Source organism: Ranitomeya variabilis, chromosome 1 (assembly GCF_051348905.1).
Source record: "Ranitomeya variabilis isolate aRanVar5 chromosome 1, aRanVar5.hap1, whole genome shotgun sequence".
In the NCBI taxonomy this organism is placed as follows: Eukaryota; Metazoa; Chordata; class Amphibia; order Anura; family Dendrobatidae; genus Ranitomeya; species Ranitomeya variabilis.
In genome coordinates, this window is record NC_135232.1 from 649,826,118 (window position 1) to 649,846,064 (window position 19,947).

General features: G+C 45.7%; 1 protein-coding gene across 1 annotated transcript in view; it reads left to right on the forward strand.

The window, feature by feature from the left end:
* EIF2AK4 (eukaryotic translation initiation factor 2 alpha kinase 4) overlaps positions 1-19,947 on the forward strand; it is a 138,937-nt gene continuing 118,990 nt past the window's right edge. Inside the window, exons 1-3 of the mRNA XM_077262445.1 lie at positions 1-410; positions 6,852-6,955; positions 19,085-19,187. Coding sequence (XP_077118560.1) covers positions 210-410; positions 6,852-6,955; positions 19,085-19,187 — 408 coding nt within the window. The 5' untranslated portion in view covers positions 1-209. The remainder of the gene's footprint in view (positions 411-6,851; positions 6,956-19,084; positions 19,188-19,947) is intronic.

A 19,947-nucleotide genomic window follows, 5' to 3' on the forward strand; every position in this document is an offset into this window, starting at 1 on the left:
GGTCTTCCAGGTACAAACATGGCGGATCCGGCCTCGCTCATTTACTGCGGTTCATAAGTCATCTACTGTAAGTTACCCTTCCCAAAACAAACATGGCGGAAACAAACTTGTGAACGTGTGGGCCGTGCCGTGCCGTGTGCGGGCAGTAGGGGGCTGGTCGCTGTGCTGAGCTGTCGGTGGGATGAGGAACGCGATGTGCCCGGTGTAGCATGGCAGGCAGCAGGGGAAATGCTGGACTTCCCGCTGACCTCGCCTCTACGGGGAGCCCGCCCGGGCACGGAGAGAAGCGGCGCTCTCTGCAGGCAGAGCCCACGGAAACACACTCGCATCGGCAAGAGAACGAGCTGCAGGTCCTGGAGGCCATCTACGGGGAGGACTACACGGATCTCAGGAAAACTTCTGCCTGGAAGGTAACGCGTGGGACCTGGCCGGGGTGTGGGAAGGGAACATGTGGCAGCTCCCAGCGCTGCTGCGGGAGCTATATAGCCCTGGGTGAAGGCGCGACCAATCAGATTGCAGCTCTCATGTATCGCATGCGTGTTAGAAAATGTAAGGACCATTCTGATTGTTGCAATGGACAACTTCGCCACTTTTCCTGTCCACTAATTTAGCAATATCTTTTTGCAAAATTATGTGTGGTCACCTGTAAACCCGGTGCAGATGCTGGGCCAGGTGTAACATACCGAGGGCTCGCTTCACTTGGAAAATCTGAGGAAAATATTTCCAAATTTGTGGACCGGTTTTTGTGTCACAAGTTGTTTTGTCTGCGCAGGAGAAGTGTGGACACTGCATGAATGTATCTGGGGTCTAGGAGCCCCCATAGTGCTGAGGTGCAGGACAGTGGAGGGAAACATTGTGGCGCACATTCACTATGGCAGGGACTGTATGTTTCCCCTCACAAATTCGTGCTGGGCCTCATTTTCATGTCTGTTTCCTACAGATAGAGACCGTCACCATCAGGACTGCATGTATTGCGCCACCTAAAACATCCGTGTGACTTGCTCTCGGCCAGCTGTTTGAGGTGTGATTTTGCTGTTTAGAAAAAAAAATTATGGCCACGTCTGTGTGCGACTAACATAGAAGTCAACGGGAAGCGAGTCTCAGGAAAGCCTAGTCTGGTGAAACAAATTGTTCGGTACTGTCTGCCTACCGCCGTGACTGGCCCCCGACCGCTGTGACTCGCCCCAAGCAACAGAATTGGGCACTTTAATGCCCAGTAGATTGGAGCAGCAGTTCGCATGCTCCTCAACCCCTCTCTTTGTTCCTTATGGGGGCTGCCGCTGAGCCCTGTGCTCACATTTTTAAGTCAGCCCCGTAGAGAATGAATGGAGCGCCGCTCAGTCTTCCCATCTGCTGCTTCGTTTTGTAATGGCATAAAAGTGGGGACAATCCATTACTCGTACAACCCCTTCTCAACGGTTATACTCCGCGGTGTGAAATAAAAACAGCCTGTACTCGTTCCCGATGATTTTGCCACCGAGGCTCATGTGACATTATGTCATGTGAACCCTGCAGCCGTTTCACACTCACTTCTTTCAGACACAGCTGACATGCGGAGGAAGTGAGAGAGCAGCAGCTGTTGTGACTTCTTCCGGAATTCGGTTTCATCCAAAGAAGTGAGAGCGAATTGGCCGCAGAGTTCACGTGACATAACATCACGTGATCCTCAAGAGACCTGGCGGCCACATCGCTGGAGTGGTGCCAGCACCGGAGGTGTGTGTAGGCGGTTTTTATATATTTTTATTTTACATGGTGGAATATAGTAATTAGGCTATGTGCACACATTGCGGAATGGGGTGCAGAATTTTCTGCACAAAATCCGCATCTCCTGGCAGAAACCGCAGGTGCCGATTTGCCGTGGATCTTATGCGGATTTTGTGCGTTTTTTGTGCGGATTTTCTGCGGTTTTTACCACTGCGGATTTCTATTATGGAAGGGTGCAGAAACGCTGCAGATCCGCACAAAAGAAGTGACATGCTCCTTCTTTTAAATCCACAGCATTTCCGTGCAGATTTTTCCGCACCATCTGCACAGCTTTTTTTCCACATTGATTTACATTGTACTGTAAATCACAGTGCGGATCTGCAGCGTTTCTGCGTGGAAAAATCCGCTGCGGATCCGCACTAAATCCACATTGTGCACATAGCCTTAGGGTGAGTGTCCACAGTAAGTAAACGCTGCGTGATTGACGCTGCAGCGTCAAACACGCAGCGTCCAGATGTTCCAGCATAGTGGAGGGGATTTGTTGAAATCCCGTGTCCACTATGCGTGGAAACCCGCACGCGGCGGCCCTGCGACTCCGGACATGCTGCGCGTCTTTTCAGATCGCAGCATGTCCGTACACCTTGCGGGGACGCAGCGTCCCCGCAAGGCATATCACAGGGCCCTATGGCGAGGGGTGCGATGATCCCGGATGTGTACTGTACACATCCGGCACCATCGCGTCCCAGGAAGGGGGCGGGGCTTCGCCGCTGCGGCGATACCGCCGGCCATCCTGAGCGTGGACACGCAGCCTTACAGGTGTTGTCTGAGTAGTGGATAACACCTTTAGGGTATGTGTCCACGTTCAGGATTGCTTCAGGCTTTGGTCAGGATTTTATGCAGGTAAAATACTGACCAAAACTGCACCTGAGGTCACTGGCAGGTCACCTGCGGTGTGCCTGCGTGTTTTGCTCATTGTAGCAACATGCTGCGTTTTGAAAAAACGCACCGCATGTGCGTTTTCGCGGCAAAAACGCATGCGTTTTTTAACGCATAGTGGAGTCGGGATTTCATGAAATCCCCTTCACTATGCTGTAACATCTGGACGCTGCGTTTTTGACGCTGCGGAAAAACGCAGCGTCAAAAACGCAGCGTTTCCTGAACGTGGAAACATACCCTTAGGGTACGTGTCCACGTTCAGGATGGCTGGCGCTTTGGACGGAGTGGAAAACTCGCTCTGCCCTAAGCCCCGCCCCCTTCTGGAGACGCGATGATGCCGGATGTGTTCATTGCACACATCTGGAATCATCGCACCCCACACATAGGGCCCTGTGTTTTACCTTGCAGCGGCGCAGCAAGGTAAACGGACATGCTGCGTTCTAAAAAGACACGCCACATGTCCGGAATCGCAGGGCCGCCGGGTGCGTGTTAGCACGCATAGTGGAGACGGGATTTCATAAATCTGGACGCGGCGGATTGAATGCTACGGCTCCATGCAGCGTTCAATCCGCAGCTATTCCAGATGTAATACGGCCCGTGGACACATACCCTTAAAGCTGCATGAATGTGTTTGTGCTGACCATCTGCATAATGGACTGCACACATTAGACTATTTACACATCCATGTAAAAATTTTTTTCTCTTGCGATATTTTTTTTTCTGAAGACGACTCATGGACCCATTGAGTTTAATGGATCTATTCACACATACCAAAAATTGAAGATCCAAGGGTGAGATCCTTGAGACTTAGGCCTCACTCGGGCCTCCGATTTTTCTCGTGTTCGAGGCTGTGTTCGGACTTTCTCGCAAGTTCAGAAAAAAAAAGTTACTACACCTTCTCCTTTGTGTCAGTCCTTGAAAATCAGACGGCAGTCGGATGTCATCCAGTAGCGGTCCAATTTTTTCACAGACCCATAGACTTGCATGACCAATTTTGATCTGACTCTTGGCTCCAAATAGGTCATGTCTCTGCGATTTCCCACTCTGTCCACAAAAAAAAATCACAGACATTTGAATTCCCCCATAGACTATCTCAAGAATGAGTGCTAGCTGTGAAAACCACAGATTGCACTCATACACAAAAATTGGACATCTGAATGAGGCCTTTTGAGTTGATCCTATTCCGATCTGTGGTTGCGGATTAATCGGCCATACAAGTCAATGGGGATCCATGACACACTGATGCAAAACAAAAGCCTTTCGTGTCTCATGGTTTGTTGGTTAGTGATTAATTTGTTTAAAAACAGGGTTTTTAATATTTGTCCCTTTTTTTAATTTATTTATTTTTTTTACAATGTGAAACCTTTTCATCATGCATTTGTCCTTTGGTTTTTCGATGTCGGCGAGCTCCTGCACTTGTTCATGATGCAGACAAGAGCTCGTAACTACATGTGGACTCCATCATGTCCACGGATTGTGGATGTGACCTGTCCCAGAGTGGCAACTTTCATATGATTGTAGCTTGTGGTTACCCAGTGATGTAGTACGGTACTACCACAACTCCATTGATATACTATGGATAATTAAATAAAATCCGAAGATGGCAAATAATCAGAAGTAGTAAGTGATTGCTGTTGGGTTTACATTTTCACCGTGATCCGCATGCTACCATGTCAGCCTTGTTAACTCACATCTGTATTTTTTTTTTTCCTTATATCTTTGTTAAAATTGTACCGCATTTTCTTTGACTGGATTTCCATGTGTGTTACAGGTTGTGTTATTAGGCACCTTCTAGATTTCCAAAATTTTTACAGGAAAAAAACTTAATGTATGTATTTTGTATCAGCTAAAATGTCTGACACCAAAATAGTCAATGGGGTCTGTCGGACACAGTATCAGTCATGTAACACATTTTATTTCTGCATAATTTTTATCTTTCTGTTCCTATAATGCAACAAAAATGCAATGCAACCCGACCTTATGATTAATAATGAATATGTAACACAAAACGACTGTTCAATCAAAGCACAGGCCTCAATGCATTTTGCAATCTACTTCTCCCATCTATCTCTGTCCCCTATTCCTTGCTTGACAGCCAAATGAGGGAGAAAATAGGTGGGAAGGCACTCTGAAATGTTTGCCTATGCAAAGGGTGCAGTGTGCTTGGTTTGAATAGTCATTGTGTGCTGACAGACTGTCATGAAGTTAGTGGTCGGAGGCCTGGAATTCCAAGTACCGGTAGATGAAATCTGAGTAAATTGTGCCAAATTAACAAAGCAGTGCAAATGAATTGTATATCGAGAACAACAGCCTGAGATTATTCATTTTTCTCTTTCCAATTTCACCTTTCAGAGGTAGATGTAAAAAGGAACCAAAACACATAATAAAATTAGTGTACACAAGGGGGGAGATTCTACTGCATTTATAAGTTGTCTCTTGCAGCTCAGAGCCATGTAGTCTCCTTTCTTGCTGGTTTCTGGCAGGGTTGGATCTCCTCCTCGAGTGACGATTCTGATCAGTAGCAGAGCTGTTGTGAAGTATAAAGCTGAGTACGAAGTTCTGCTGTAACACATTCTGCTATCAGTGGTCTTTCTGGAGTGTACATGCAGCACCCCAGATTACCGGTTGCTGCAATGATGTTGCTTTTCCTTCGGGGAAGGTAATGTCATGCTCAGAGGCAAAAGAGTTCTCTTCACCAGGTAAGACACACACATGCAACATATTCTGAATTAAGGCCAGGAGTGGGAGCTCAGGACCTGGATTCAGGGGAGCTTCCCGAGGTTTTATGTATCCTGACCTGGAGGAGGAGCTAGGGAGTTGTTGAGAGATACTGAAGGAGAAGGAAGTGTGGAACTGAGAGCAGACAGAGAGGCCTGCCAGCCACCAGCGAGCTACAGCCTCTGGAAGGAGTGAGAGAACCTGAAGGGTTGTTGTATGTGGAGTAGCCGGAAGGGAAGGAGCACAGGAGAGGAACAGAGCTCAGAGGGGTACTGTGGCAGGGCACCCTCAGAGCTGAAGTGCAGTAGCCGGGAACCGGGAGCCCAAGGCTTTTGTGGGACTCTAGGACACAGAGGAGAACCGGAGGGCACGACACTACACGTTGACGCAGCAGCACCTGAGGAGCCCGGGGCATGTTATAGTCCCTATAAAAAGGCTCAAGCTGCCCGTCGTGCAGGTACCTGTCCCAGGACAGAGGGAAACTGGAGAACCCTGTAGGAAGCTTCAGTCAGCAAGGACCTCACCTTGAAAGGCGCTAGTGGGAAAGGCTCATTGACCTTTACTGGTACAGGAGAACTCTCCCTTGCCCCTGAGCCGGCTGGACCACCATCCTCCGTGCCTGGTACACTGGACTGTGGCCAGCAACCTGCAGTAAACCAGTTAAAGACTTACAACTTGTCTCCTCCATTTATTTACTTGTTATACCATCCACGCCCTACACCATAGGATCCCTGGGCACCCGCTTCACCTGTGGGAAGTGTAACATCTGTGCTGCCACAACATTCCCCAGGGGACCCCTTCAAAGCAGCGTCGGTCCTACTACTGACCGAACTCCACAGGTGGCGTCACGAAAAACTCTGAACATTAACCCCTTTAACGTTGAGGCCCAGGACCACGGACCGGGTCGCAGCCACCGTGACATCCCCCCTTGCGACCGGACCCGGTACCGAGTACCCAACTGCCCTGGGGGTGACTCATACACTTATCACCGTATATACTGATATAGATAACGGGGCATTAGAACAAGCACATGGCTTCAGACTGCTGAGTATAGAGACCCATGCAATTAGGAAATATGGTTGCAAGCTGCTGGGCTTGTGACTTTTGAATGATTTATAACAGGAGCTTCTCAGGATCTGAAAGCTGCTCACATTCCTCCCCCTCCTTAACTACTGTATAAAGATAAGTGAATTGAAGAGAGCTGACTGGGATGTTAAGAGTTAACCCCTCTTCTGGAATGTAACTACTGAGCACTCAGGCAGGGTCTGGGCAGACATTGGTGGCCAAGCTCTATGGAAACCAGCTGTACACTATGAAGAAAAAAGCTCTCATTGCGGGAGAATGACAGCAGACAGAAAAAGCAAGTCAATTGCAAACTTGCTTATTTTCACGATGTCTAATTAAAGCAATTTAGTACCCTGAGAATACGCCTTTAATAAAGATAACTAGACATTATCTCATCTTTATAATGTGTTTTTTTTTTTTTTGTACAGATCAAGCAGCCACCAGAAGTTACCCTGTCGTTGCGCCCGCAAGGTAGCGAGTTTCACGTCCAGCTGGACCTTTGGGTGAAATGTCCACTGATGTACCCTGATGTGTGAGTTTCTCTATATGACTATTCTAAAACCAGAAATGCTCAACAAAACGAGAAAGTCTATGTGGGACTATAGGGTGAGACATAACTAGTATTGCGAAGTCCCGGGTGGCTTTTCAAGCTTTTTTTCCCCTCTGATACGCCTCTATACAGGACAGATACAGGGTGTGTTATACAATGTTCACCTGCCTCCTAACGGCAGTGCCTGGAACTAGCTGCTGATAGTCTCTGCCATCTTGGTTCTCCTATGAATGAAGTCAATTCTTGGCTGGGCTTCAATGGAGATGCTTAATCTTACTATAAACTGCAATACGACAACAGATAAAAAATAGTTTAAATCATGCGCCTTTTTCCCAATTGCAAATAAGAGAAAAATAAGTTTTGTTTTTGTAATAAATACGGTAAAGAGATTGTCATTCAAAACAAAAATTTCCACATAATCAGGCTTTCTGTTTTTTGGTTGCCACACCTCTGAAAAAAGCAAGAAAGAACAATTAATAGTGATCAAAATGTTGCATATAGCCCAGAATTATATCAATAAAAATGGACTATGCTTATCCAGAACTATATCTTATGTATATATTTTTTTGCTATGGGAACTACCTACCTGCCTGTTGGTCCCGGCGCCAATCTCTGCCAGGACAGACCGCTCCTGGTGCCAATTCAGCGGCTTTGGCTGACGTGACATCGACATAGCAGTGGCTTCTCTTCCGGGCTGCTCTGTTGACAAGACATGACTGCTGATGTCATGCTGATTGACAGCCGGCTCCTCGCAGTTAGTCCATCAGCATGATATCAGCAGTCATGCCCTTTCGACAGAGCGGAAGAGGAAGAACTGCTCTGTTGACATGGAGCATCTAAATCGTCTTCAGGAGCGGTGAGTAACCATTCTGAGCCAGCGCAGGATAGAACAGGCAGGTAGTTGCTTCTGTTAGCAACTGTCTGTTACCTGTTATCAAATGTACTGATACATCCTATGTCAGGAAGGGGTTAAGGGTATGCAAGCACAGAATGTTACAAGTTCCTGCAGAACCTAAATATGCATGTTACTTGCAAATTTCCTTGCTGATTTTGGTGCAGAATTTGGCTGCAGATGTATTATGAGGCTATGTGCAAACGTTGCTGATTTGCCTGCGGATTTTTCCGCACTGAATCCGCACCTCTTGGCAGAAAACGCAGGTGCGTTTTTTATGCGGTTTTGATGCTTTTTTATGCAGATTTGTATGCGTTTTTGAAAGCTTTATAAAGATCTTATTGAACAAAAAAAAGGATTTGTGATGTCATTTCTTGTCCAACCTCCTCTTTTACATTTGTCCAACCCACACTCCATTACACACAGGTAGACAGAAGCAATGAGAGAGATAGATCTAGATATATCCATAAATATATAATAGCAAGGCCGATGTTTATTAACCCCTTCATGACATGCGCTGTACTAGTACTGCGCATGTCGTGTCTCCCCCTTTGATGTGGGCTCCGGCGCTGAGCCCACATCAAAGTCGCGACATGTCAGCTGTTTTGTACAGCTGACATGTGCGCGCAATAGCGGCGGGTGAAATCGCGATTCACCCGCCGCTATTAACCTGTTAAATGCCGTTATCAAACGCTGACAGCGGCATTTAACTACCGCTTCCGGCCGCGCAGACAGAAATGAGCGCATTGCCAACCCCCGTCACATGATCGGGGGTCGGCGAGGTGTCAGGACAGTAACCATAGAGCTCCTTGAGACCTCTCTGGTTCCTGATGCCGGCCAGCTGTGAGCGCCCCCCTGTGGTCAGCGCTCATAGCAAGCCTGCATTTCAGCTACATAGCAGCAATCTGATGACCGCTGCTATGTAGCTGGGCTGATCGAGTGGTGCCAACTTCTAGCCTCCCATGGAGGCTATTGAAGCATGGCACAAGTTAAAAAAAAAATGTTTTTAAAAATGTGAAAAAAAATAATAAAAAAATAAAGGTTTAAATCACCCCCCTTTCGCCCCATCCTAAATAAACCTACACATATTTGGTATTGCCGCATTCAGAATCGCCCGATCTATCAATTAAAAAAGGCATTACCCTGATTGCTAAACAGCGTAGAGAGAAAAAAATTCGTAACTCCCGAATTACATTTTTTTGGTCGCCGCAACATTGCATTAAAATGCAATAACGGGCGATCATAAGAACGCATCTGCACAAAACTGGTATCATTAAAAACGTCAGCTCGGCACACAAAAAATAAGCCCTCACCCGACCCCAGATCACAAAAAATGGAGACGCTACGGGTATCGGAAAATGTTTTTGTTTTTTTTTTAGCAAAGTTTTGATTTTTTTTTCACCACTTAGATAAAAAATAACCTAGACATGTTTGGTGTCTATGAACTCGTATTGACCTGGAGAATCATAATAGCAGGTCAGTTTTAGCATTTAGAGCAGCTAGAAAAAAGCCAAACAAAAAACAAGTGTGGGATTGCACTTTTTTTGCAATTTCACCACACTTGGAATTTTTTTCCCGTTTTCTAGTACAAGACATGGTAAAACCAATTGTGTCGTTCAACTCGTCCCGCAAAAAATAAGCCCTCATATGACCATATTGACAGAAAAATAAAAAAGTTATGGCTCTGGAAAGGAGGGGAGCAAAAAACGAAAACACAAAAGCGAAAAAGGGCCACGGCGGGAAGTGGTTAATGAACAATGTTTTATTTTTGAAAAAACGGGAAAAAAATGGCGTGGGCTCCCGCGCAGTTTTCTGCCCCAGAGGGGGAAAGCCGACTGCTGGGGGCATTATATTTGTAGCCTGGGAATGGGGTAATTCCCATGGTCCCTTCCCAGGCTATGAATCAGCCCGCAGCTGTCTGTGTAGCCTTTACCGGCTATTAAAAAAGGGGGATTCCCCCCCCCAAAAAAAACAACGTTGGGTCCCCCTATATTTTATAGCCAGAAAGGCTACGCAGACAGCTGCGGGCTGATATTCATAGCCTAGAGAGGGGCCATGGATATTGCCCCCCCCGGCTACAAATACCAGCTCCCAGCCACCCCAGAAATGGCGCATCTGTAAGATGCGCCAATTCAAGCACTTAGCCTCTCTCTTCCCACTCCCGTGTGGCGGTTGGATGTGGGGTAATAAGGAGTTAATGTCACCTTTGTATTGTAAGGTGACATTAAGCCCGGTTAGTAATGGAGAGGCGTCAATAAAACACCTATCCATTATTAAATCCTATTGTAGTGAAAGAGTTAAAAAAAAAAAAAAAAAAAAAAGACAGCCAGAAAAAAGTAATTTAATATTCTTAATTTCACCATACTTGCCATACTCAATCGCCTGCAAAAATTAAAAATAATAAACCAATCGTATACTTCCTGTCCAACGCAGTCCACTTAATAACTAGTGTCCCACGACGATCTCCCCTATAGAACAGTGACATTGGGTGATGTCACTGCTCTATAGGCAGGGTGGATAAAAATCAATGTTTTTTTAAAAAAATCAAAAAAATCGGATTTTTTTGATTTAAATCGGATTTTTTTGATTTAAATCGGATTTTTTTCAATAAACTGCTTTTTGAGGAAAATATTTTACCATCCAAAGGTTCTTCCATCATGAGATAAAGCTGAGTAGAAACTCAGTAGAATAAAGGCTGTATATGTGTAACATTCACAATGCCATGCTCTTCCAGAGGTTTCTGTAGGATGCTGACTATCCAACAAGTTTGGGCATGTCAACTGAATGGAAAAAGAAACTAAACCAAAAGTGAAACCAAGCTAGAAGTGTGGAATTAAAGGGGCAGTATGAACAAAATGTGGAGGCTATTAATAGTTTATACAATTAAGACATGCTGCTTTTAAACACCTACCTATTGCCATATAGTAAAACAAAAAAGATTTTTACTTACTTTGGGGTCCCCCCCTCACCCTGGCGTTAGATCGTTGCCCCTAGTTTCGTCCGTGTAACTATGGGCGCACATGCGCACTGCTCTCACTTCTCATTTTAATCGTGATTTATATTAAAAAAACCCTTTTGATTTAAATCAGTGATTTAAATCATGATTAAAATCATGATTTAAATCGATCCGATTTAAATAGAAAAAAATCTTTTGATTTAAATCGTGATTTAAATCGGCGTGATTTAAATCAATCCACCCTGTCTATAGGCCTCCAGTGACACACTGACAAGAGACAATGTGTTGTGAAATTGGATTCTGGGCTCCCCCGGTGGCCACTTGTGGAATTGAACTTGTGTGCATCATCCCCTCTGTTCACCTGCTCCTATCAGGATGTGGGAGTCGCTATATAACCTTGCTCCTCTGTCAGTTTCTTGCCGGTCAACAATGTAATCAGAAGCCTTCTGTGCTTGTTCCTGCTACTAGACAACTCCCAGCTTAGTTGGACTTTGTCCTTGTGTGTTTTTGCATTTTGTTCCTGTTCACAGCTGCTGTTTCGTTACTGTGTCTGGAAAGCTCTTGTGATCGGAAATTGCCACTCTGGTGTTATGAGTTAATGCTAGAGTCTTAAAGGAATTTCTGGATGGTGTTTTGATAGGGTTTTCTGCTGACCATGAAAGTGTCCTTTCTGTCTTCCTGCTATCTAGAAAGCGGACCTCGATTTTGCTAAACCTATTTTCATACTACGTTTGTCATTTCATCTAAAATCACCGCCAATATATGTGGGGGCCTCTGTCTGCCTTTTGGGAAAATTTCTCTAGAGGTGAGCCAGGACTGTCTTTTCCTCTGCTAGGATTAGGTAGTTCTCCGGCTGGCGCTGGGCATCTAGGGTTAAAAAACGTAGGCATGCTACCCGGCCACTTCTAGTTGTGCGGCAGGTTTAGTTCATGGTCAGTATAGTTTCCATCTTCCAAGAGCTAGTTCTCATATATGCTGGGCTATGTTCTCTCGCCATTGAGAATCATGACAGTTTGACCGGCCTAAAAAAGGGTTAAATTACTGGCTGAGAAAGGAGAGAAAAAAGAAGTCTGCTACAATTTTTTTTTTTTTTTTTCCCCTCTAGTTCTGAGTGTGCTCTTAATTGAATCACTTGCTAGTCTGCCTATACTGCAGCCTTCCTCTCTTTCTCTCCTTCTAATCCTTGAATGGCTCTGTGTTCACCTGTTTCAAATGGATCTTCAGAGTGTAGCTACAGGTTTGAATAATCTCGCCACAAAGGTACAAAATTTGCAAGATTTTGTTGTTCATGCACCTATGTCTGAGCCTAGAATTCCTTTGCCTGAATTCTTCTCGGGGAATAGATCTCACTTTCAAAATTTTAAAAATAATTGCAAATTGTTTTTGTCCCTGAAGTCTCGCTCTGCTGGAGACCCTGCACAGCAGGTCAGGATTGTAATTTCCTTGCTCCGGGGCGACCCTCAAGACTGGGCTTTTGCATTGGCACCAGGGGATCCTGCGTTGCTCAATGTGGATGCGTTTTTTCTGGCCTTGGGGTTGCTTTATGAGGAACCTCATTTAGAGCTTCAGGCGGAAAAGGCCTTGATGTCCTTGTCTCAGGGGCAAGATGAAGCTGAAATATACTGCCAAAAATTCCGCAAATGGTCTGTGCTTACTCAGTGGAATGAGTGCGCCCTGGCGGCGATTTTCAGAGAAGGTCTCTCTGATGCCATTAAGGATGTTATGGTGGGGTTCCCTGTGCCTGCGAGTCTGAATGAGTCCATGACGATGGCTATTCAGATCGATAGGCGTCTGCGGGAGCGCAAACCTGTGCACCATTTGGCGGTGTCTACTGAGAAAACGCCAGAAAATATGCAATGTGATAGAATTCTGTCCAGAAGCGAGCGGCAGAATTTTAGACGAAAAAATGGGTTGTGCTTCTATTGTGGTGATTCAACTCATGTTATATCAGCATGCTTTAAGCGTACTAAGAAGCCTGACAAGTCTGTTTCAATTAGCACTTTACAGTCTAAGTTTATTCTATCTGTGACCCTGATTTGTTCTTTGTCATCTATTACCGCGGACGCCTATGTCGACTCTGGCGCTGCTTTGAGTCTTATGGATTGGTCCTTTGCCAAACGCTGTGGGTATGATTTGGAGCCACTGGAGGCTCCGATACCTCTGAAAGGGATTGACTCCACCCCATTGGCTAATAATAAACCACAATACTGGACACAAGTGACTATGCGTGTTAATCCGGATCACCAGGAGGTTATTCGCTTTCTGGTGCTGTATAATCTACATGATGTTTTGGTGCTGGGATTGCCATGGCTGCAATCTCATAACCCAGTCCTCGACTGGAGAGCTATGTCTGTGTTAAGCTGGGGATGTAAAGGAACTCATGGGGACGTACCTTTGGTTTCCATTTCATCATCTATTCCCTCTGAGATTCCTGAATTCTTGTCTGACTTTCGTGACGTTTTTGAAGAACCCAAGGTTGGTTCACTACCTCCGCACCGGGAGTGCGATTGTGCCATAAACTTGATTCCGGGTAGTAAATACCCTAAGGGTCGTTTATTTAATCTGTCTGTGCCTGAACACGCTGCTATGCGAGAATATATAAAGGAGTCCTTGGAAAAGGGACATATTCGTCCTTCGTCATCTCCCTTAGGAGCCGGTTTTTTCTTTGTGTCTAAGAAAGACGGCTCTTTGAGGCCGTGTATTGATTATCGACTTTTGAATAAAATCACGGTTAAATATCAATATCCGTTACCACTGCTTACTGATTTGTTTGCTCGTATAAAGGGGGCCAAGTGGTTCTCTAAGATTGATCTCCGTGGGGCGTATAATTTGGTGCGAATCAAGCAGGGGGATGAGTGGAAAACCGCATTTAATACGCCCGAGGGCCATTTTGAGTATTTGGTGATGCCTTTTGGTCTTTCAAATGCCCCTTCAGTCTTCCAGTCCTTTATGCATGACATTTTCCGCGATTATTTGGATAAATTTATGATTGTGTATCTGGATGATATTCTGATTTTTTCGGATGACTGGGACTCTCATGTCCAGCAGGTCAGGAGGGTTTTTCAGGTTTTGCGGTCTAATTCCTTGTGTGTGAAGGGTTCTAAGTGTGTTTTTGGGGTTCAAAAGATTTCTTTCTTGGGATACATTTTTTCCCCCTCTTCCATCGAGATGGATCCTGTCAAGGTTCAGGCTATTGGTGATTGGACGCAACCCTCTTCTCTTAAGAGTCTTCAGAAATTTTTGGGCTTTGCTAACTTTTATCGTCGATTTATTGCTGGTTTTTCTGATGTTGTAAAACCATTGACTGATTTGACTAAGAAGGGTGCTGATGTTGCTGATTGGTCCCCTGATGCTGTGGAGGCCTTTCGGGAGCTCAAGCGCCGCTTTTCTTCCGCCCCAGTGTTGCGGCAGCCTGATGTTGCTCTTCCTTTTCAGGTTGAGGTCGACGCTTCTGAAATCGGAGCTGGGGCGGTGTTGTCGCAGAGAAGTTCCGACTGCTCCGTGATGAGACCTTGTGCTTTTTTTTTCCCGTAAATTTTCGCCCGCCGAGCGGAATTATGATATTGGGAATCGGGAGCTTTTGGCCATGAAGTGGGCTTTTGAGGAGTGGCGTCACTGGCTTGAGGGGGCCAGACATCAGGTGGTGGTATTGACTGACCACAAAAATTTAATTTACCTTGAGTCTGCCAGGCGCCTGAATCCTAGACAGGCGCGCTGGTCGTTGTTTTTCTCTCGGTTTAATTTTGTGGTGTCGTACCTACCGGGTTCTAAGAATGTTAAGGCGGATGCCCTTTCTAGGAGTTTTGAGCCTGACTCCCCTGGTAATTCTGAGCCCACAGGTATCCTTAAAGATGGAGTGATATTGTCTGCCGTTTCTCCAGACCTGCGGCGGGCCTTGCAGGAGTTTCAGGCGGATAGACCTGATCGTTACCCACCTGGTAGACTGTTTGTTCCTGATGATTGGACCAGTAGAGTCATCTCTGAGGTTCATTCTTCTGCGTTGGCAGGTCATCCTGGAATCTTTGGTACCAGGGATTTGGTGGCAAGGTCCTTCTGGTGGCCTTCCCTGTCACGAGATGTGCGAGGCTTTGTGCAGTCTTGTGACGTTTGTGCTCGGGCCAAGCCTTGTTGTTCTCGGGCTAGTGGATTGTTGTTGCCCTTGCCTATCCCGAAGAGGCCTTGGACGCACATCTCGATGGATTTTATTTCGGATCTGCCTGTTTCTCAGAAGATGTCTGTCATCTGGGTGGTGTGTGACCGTTTCTCTAAGATGGTCCATCTGGTTCCCTTGCCTAAGTTGCCTTCTTCTTCCGAGTTGGTTCCTCTGTTTTTTCAAAATGTTGTTCGTTTGCATGGTATTCCTGAGAATATCGTTTCTGACAGAGGGACCCAATTCGTGTCTAGATTTTGGCGGGCATTCTGTGCTAGGATGGGCATAGATTTGTCTTTTTCGTCTGCTTTCCATCCTCAGACTAATGGCCAGACCGAGCGGACTAATCAGACCTTGGAGACATATTTGAGGTGTTTTGTGTCTGCGGATCAGGATGATTGGGTTGCTTTTTTGCCTTTGGCGGAGTTCGCCCTCACAATCGGGCCAGCTCTGCCACCTTGGTGTCCCCGTTTTTCTGTAATTTGGGGTTTCATCCTCGATTTTCCTCCGGTCAAGTGGAATCTTCGGATTGTCCTGGAGTGGATGCTGTGGTGGAGAGGTTGCATCAGATTTGGGGGCAGGTGGTGGACAATTTGAAGTTGTCCCAGGAGAAGACTCAGCTTTTTGCCAACCGCCGTCGTCGTGTTGGTCCTCGGCTTTGTGTTGGGGACTTGGTGTGGTTGTCTTCTCGTTTTGTCCCTATGAGGGTTTCTTCTCCTAAGTTTAAGCCTCGGTTCATCGGCCCGTACAAGATATTGGAGATTCTTAACCCTGTGTCCTTCCGTTTGGACCTCCCTGCATCCTTTTCGATTCATAATGTTTTTCATCGGTCATTGTTGCGCAGGTATGAGGTACCGGTTGTGCCTTCCGTTGAGCCTCCTGCTCCGGTGTTGGTTGAGGGTGAGTTGGAGTACGTTGTGGAAAAGATCTTAGACTCTCGTGTTTCCAGACGGAGACTCCAGTATCTGGTCAAATGGAAGGGATACGGTCAGGAGGATAATTCTTGGGTCACTGCCTCTGATGTTCATGCCTCCGATCTTGTCCGTGCCTTTCATAGGGCTCATCCTGATCGCCCTGGTGGTTCTGGTGAGGGTTCGGTGCCCCCTCCTTGAGGGGGGGTACTGTTGTGAAATTGGATTCTGGGCTCCCCCGGTGGCCACTTGTGGAATTGAACTTGTGTGCATCATCCCCTCTGTTCACCTGCTCCTATCAGGATGTGGGAGTCGCTATATAACCTTGCTCCTCTGTCAGTTTCTTGCCGGTCAACAATGTAATCAGAAGCCTTCTGTGCTTGTTCCTGCTACTAGACAACTCCCAGCTTAGTTGGACTTTGTCCTTGTGTGTTTTTGCATTTTGTTCCTGTTCACAGCTGCTGTTTCGTTACTGTGTCTGGAAAGCTCTTGTGATCGGAAATTGCCACTCTGGTGTTATGAGTTAATGCTAGAGTCTTAAAGGAATTTCTGGATGGTGTTTTGATAGGGTTTTCTGCTGACCATGAAAGTGTCCTTTCTGTCTTCCTGCTATCTAGAAAGCGGACCTCGATTTTGCTAAACCTATTTTCATACTACGTTTGTCATTTCATCTAAAATCACCGCCAATATATGTGGGGGCCTCTGTCTGCCTTTTGGGAAAATTTCTCTAGAGGTGAGCCAGGACTGTCTTTTCCTCTGCTAGGATTAGGTAGTTCTCCAGCTGGCGCTGGGCATCTAGGGTTAAAAAACGTAGGCATGCTACCCGGCCACTTCTAGTTGTGCGGCAGGTTTAGTTCATGGTCAGTATAGTTTCCATCTTCCAAGAGCTAGTTCTCATATATGCTGGGCTATGTTCTCTCGCCATTGAGAATCATGACAACAATGGCTCCTGCAGTGCATCACTGAAGAGGTTACCTGAGTTCTGGCTCTCACTTTATGGCAAATCTGCGTGGGAATTTTCCCACATTGCTGCAAGTGAGAGTAGGAACTATTTCTCACAGCGGCGGAAGGATACCTTCCGTCATTGTATCGCCGGAGCCCCTGGAGAGCAGTCGCATCAGCTGATGTGGCAGCTCTCCACAGGAGATCGTTGTGGGACACTCGTATTAATTGGATTTCTGCAGATCAGGGAGTATATTGTTTGTTTATTATTTTAATATTTTTTACAGGTGAGCAATGGCTTCGGGGATCAAGGTGATGGTGAGTATGTACTGTATGTTGTATGTACTGTATGTGTGTATTTGTTTTTTATGTACACTTGAACACAGTAGCCGGATGAAGGGATTATACTGTCCCATCATCCGGCTACTTGTCACTGTTGCAGGTATAGCCGGATGGGACTAGTAGTCCCATCGGACGATGCCTGCCTACACACAGCCCCGCACACACCCACGCACAGACACACACAGCCCCGCGATCCCCGCACAGCCCCTCTATCCCCGCAGACATCGCGATCCCCGCAGACATCGCGATCCCCGCACAGCGGCACATAGCCCCGTGATCGCCGCAGACCCCTGCGATCCCCGCAGACACACACAAACATCCGCACACAGACACGCACATCTTCACCGCACACAGTCTCTGCCCACACACACAGTGTTCGCCCACACACTCTTCCCCCTCCCGATCTGCAGCGTTTTTCGCACCCAACTCCGCTGCAAAACCCTACGGTTTTGCTGCGGATTGGCCTGGCACAATTTAAGTCAATGGGTGAGGAAACGCTGCAGATCCGCACAAAGAATTGACATGCTGCGGAAAAAACAATGCTGCGTTTCCGTGCGTTTTTTTCCGCAGCATGTGCATCAAATTTGGTTTTCCATAGGTTTACATGGTACTGTACACCACGTGGAAAACTGCTGCGGATCCGCAGCGTCAAAAACGTTGCAGATCCGCAGGCAAATTCACAGTGTGTGCACATAGCCAGAGGCAATTCCGCAACTCCCTGCTGCGGGTAAAACTCATGCGGAATTGGCATGCGTTTTCTCGCTAAACACTAGCGTTTTGCAAGCGATTTAGCTTACAGAATGCTAGCGTTTTCCAAGCGATCTGTAGCAAAGCTTGGAAAACTGATTGACAGGTTGGTCACACTTGTCAAACACTGTTTGACAAGTGTAACCTACTTTTTACTATTGATGCTGCCTATGCAGCATCAATAGTAAAAAGATATAATGTTAAAAAAAAAAATTGTGAAATTCTCACCTTCCGGCGGCCCCCGCAGCCATCCCGCTCCTCGCGATGCTCCCGTATCCAGTAATGCCTCGTGACAATAACCCCAGATGACGTAGCATCACGCAAGACCGCTACGACATCCAGGTGATTCGCGCAATGCATCTCTGGGAATGGGAGCTGGCGGGAGCATCGCTAAGGCCGGTCTGGATCCGGGGGCCACTAGAAGGTGAGTATATACGGTAATTATTTTTTATTTTAATTTTTTTTTTTTTTTTTTTTTACACAGGATATGGTGCCGAGTCTCCTCTCCTGCACCCCAAGTACCATCCGCACATAATCAGCTTACTTCCCGCATGGTGGGCATGGCCCCATGCCGAAAGTAAGCGGATCAATGCATTCCTATGTGTGCGGAATCGCCACTATTCTGCACAAAGAATGAACATGCTGCGTTTTTTTCCGGAATGCGTCTCCGATGCGGAAAAAAACGCAGCATGAGCACAATAAATGCTTAATGCATTAAATATGATGGAATGCTTAGGTAAGCGGTTTTTTTAGCGGTTTTTCCGCGGAAAACGGCCAAAAAAACAGCTAAAAATCCTGAACGTGTGCACCTAGCCTTACATTGCAATTAGTGAAATCTGTAGAGAGTGTCCACTACGTTTAGGGCACTTTTTTAAAAATAAAACTTTTTGTTACACTGTAAAATTGACAGTGTAAATGAATGGGGTGTGGTAAAACTCTAGTTGCTAATATTGTGCTTTTGCTACAAAATGTCGGTATTCATTCCAAAACTGAAATTGAGCGACAATTCCGCAATGTGTAATTCCACCCTCAACGTCCTTAGCTTGAGCATCCGTTTAGGGATCTTTCCACAAATGATTTCTATGTTTTCATGGTCTGCTGTCACATGCTTCAGGGAAAAAGTAGCAGGCTTGATGTTACATTGTTCTCATGATCTGCTCTCATGTTACAGCCCACCTGAAATAAAGCTGAAAAATGTGAAGGGCTTAGCAAACGAAAATGTCAACTCCTTGACCTGCAGTTTAGAGGAACTCTCCAAAACGCTTTGTGGTGAGGTAAGAGCTAAAATCTATTGTTTTCTGCCTTTTGAGGGTCAAGTTGCATCGATCCGTAGGTCATACAGAATTACATTCCCTTCACTACTTTCCCCATAACAACACTTCGTTTTATGCCCTCTTCTTTCATTCTTTTTTCATTCTTGTGATGGGAGCATTTTGAGGATCCCTAAAATGGCCAATTTTCATTTTGGGGTTTTCGTTTTACCCTCCTCTTCTTCCCAGAGCCATAACTTTTTTATTTTTTTTTATTTTTCCATTCACATAGACATATGAGGGCTTGTTTTTTGCAGGATGAGTTGTATATTTTGAATAACAGCATGAATTTTACCACATAGTGTCCTGGAAAACGGGGTAAAAAATACAAGTGTGGTGAAATTGGGGGAAAAAATGCAATTGTGACATTGGACATATATATTTTTGTTTTTAGGAATTATTTATGCAGCGTACATTGTGTAGTAAATGATTTGGCAATATGATTCTCCTCATCAGTGCAATTACGGCGATACAGAACATATTTTTTTAATTAGTAGTGAAAAAAATGTCACCATGTTATTTTTATTTTATTTTCAATGGGGGGAGGGAATGATTCGAAATGTTTTATAGTTTTTAAAATATTTTCTTTACTTTTTACTGTATTTATTACTCCCCTGTGTATAGTACAATCTTGTAATCACTTGTGCTCTATACATCAATGCCACAGTATTGCTATATATAGTAAAAATCATGGTGTCCTTTAAAGTCTTCAACAGACTCTCCT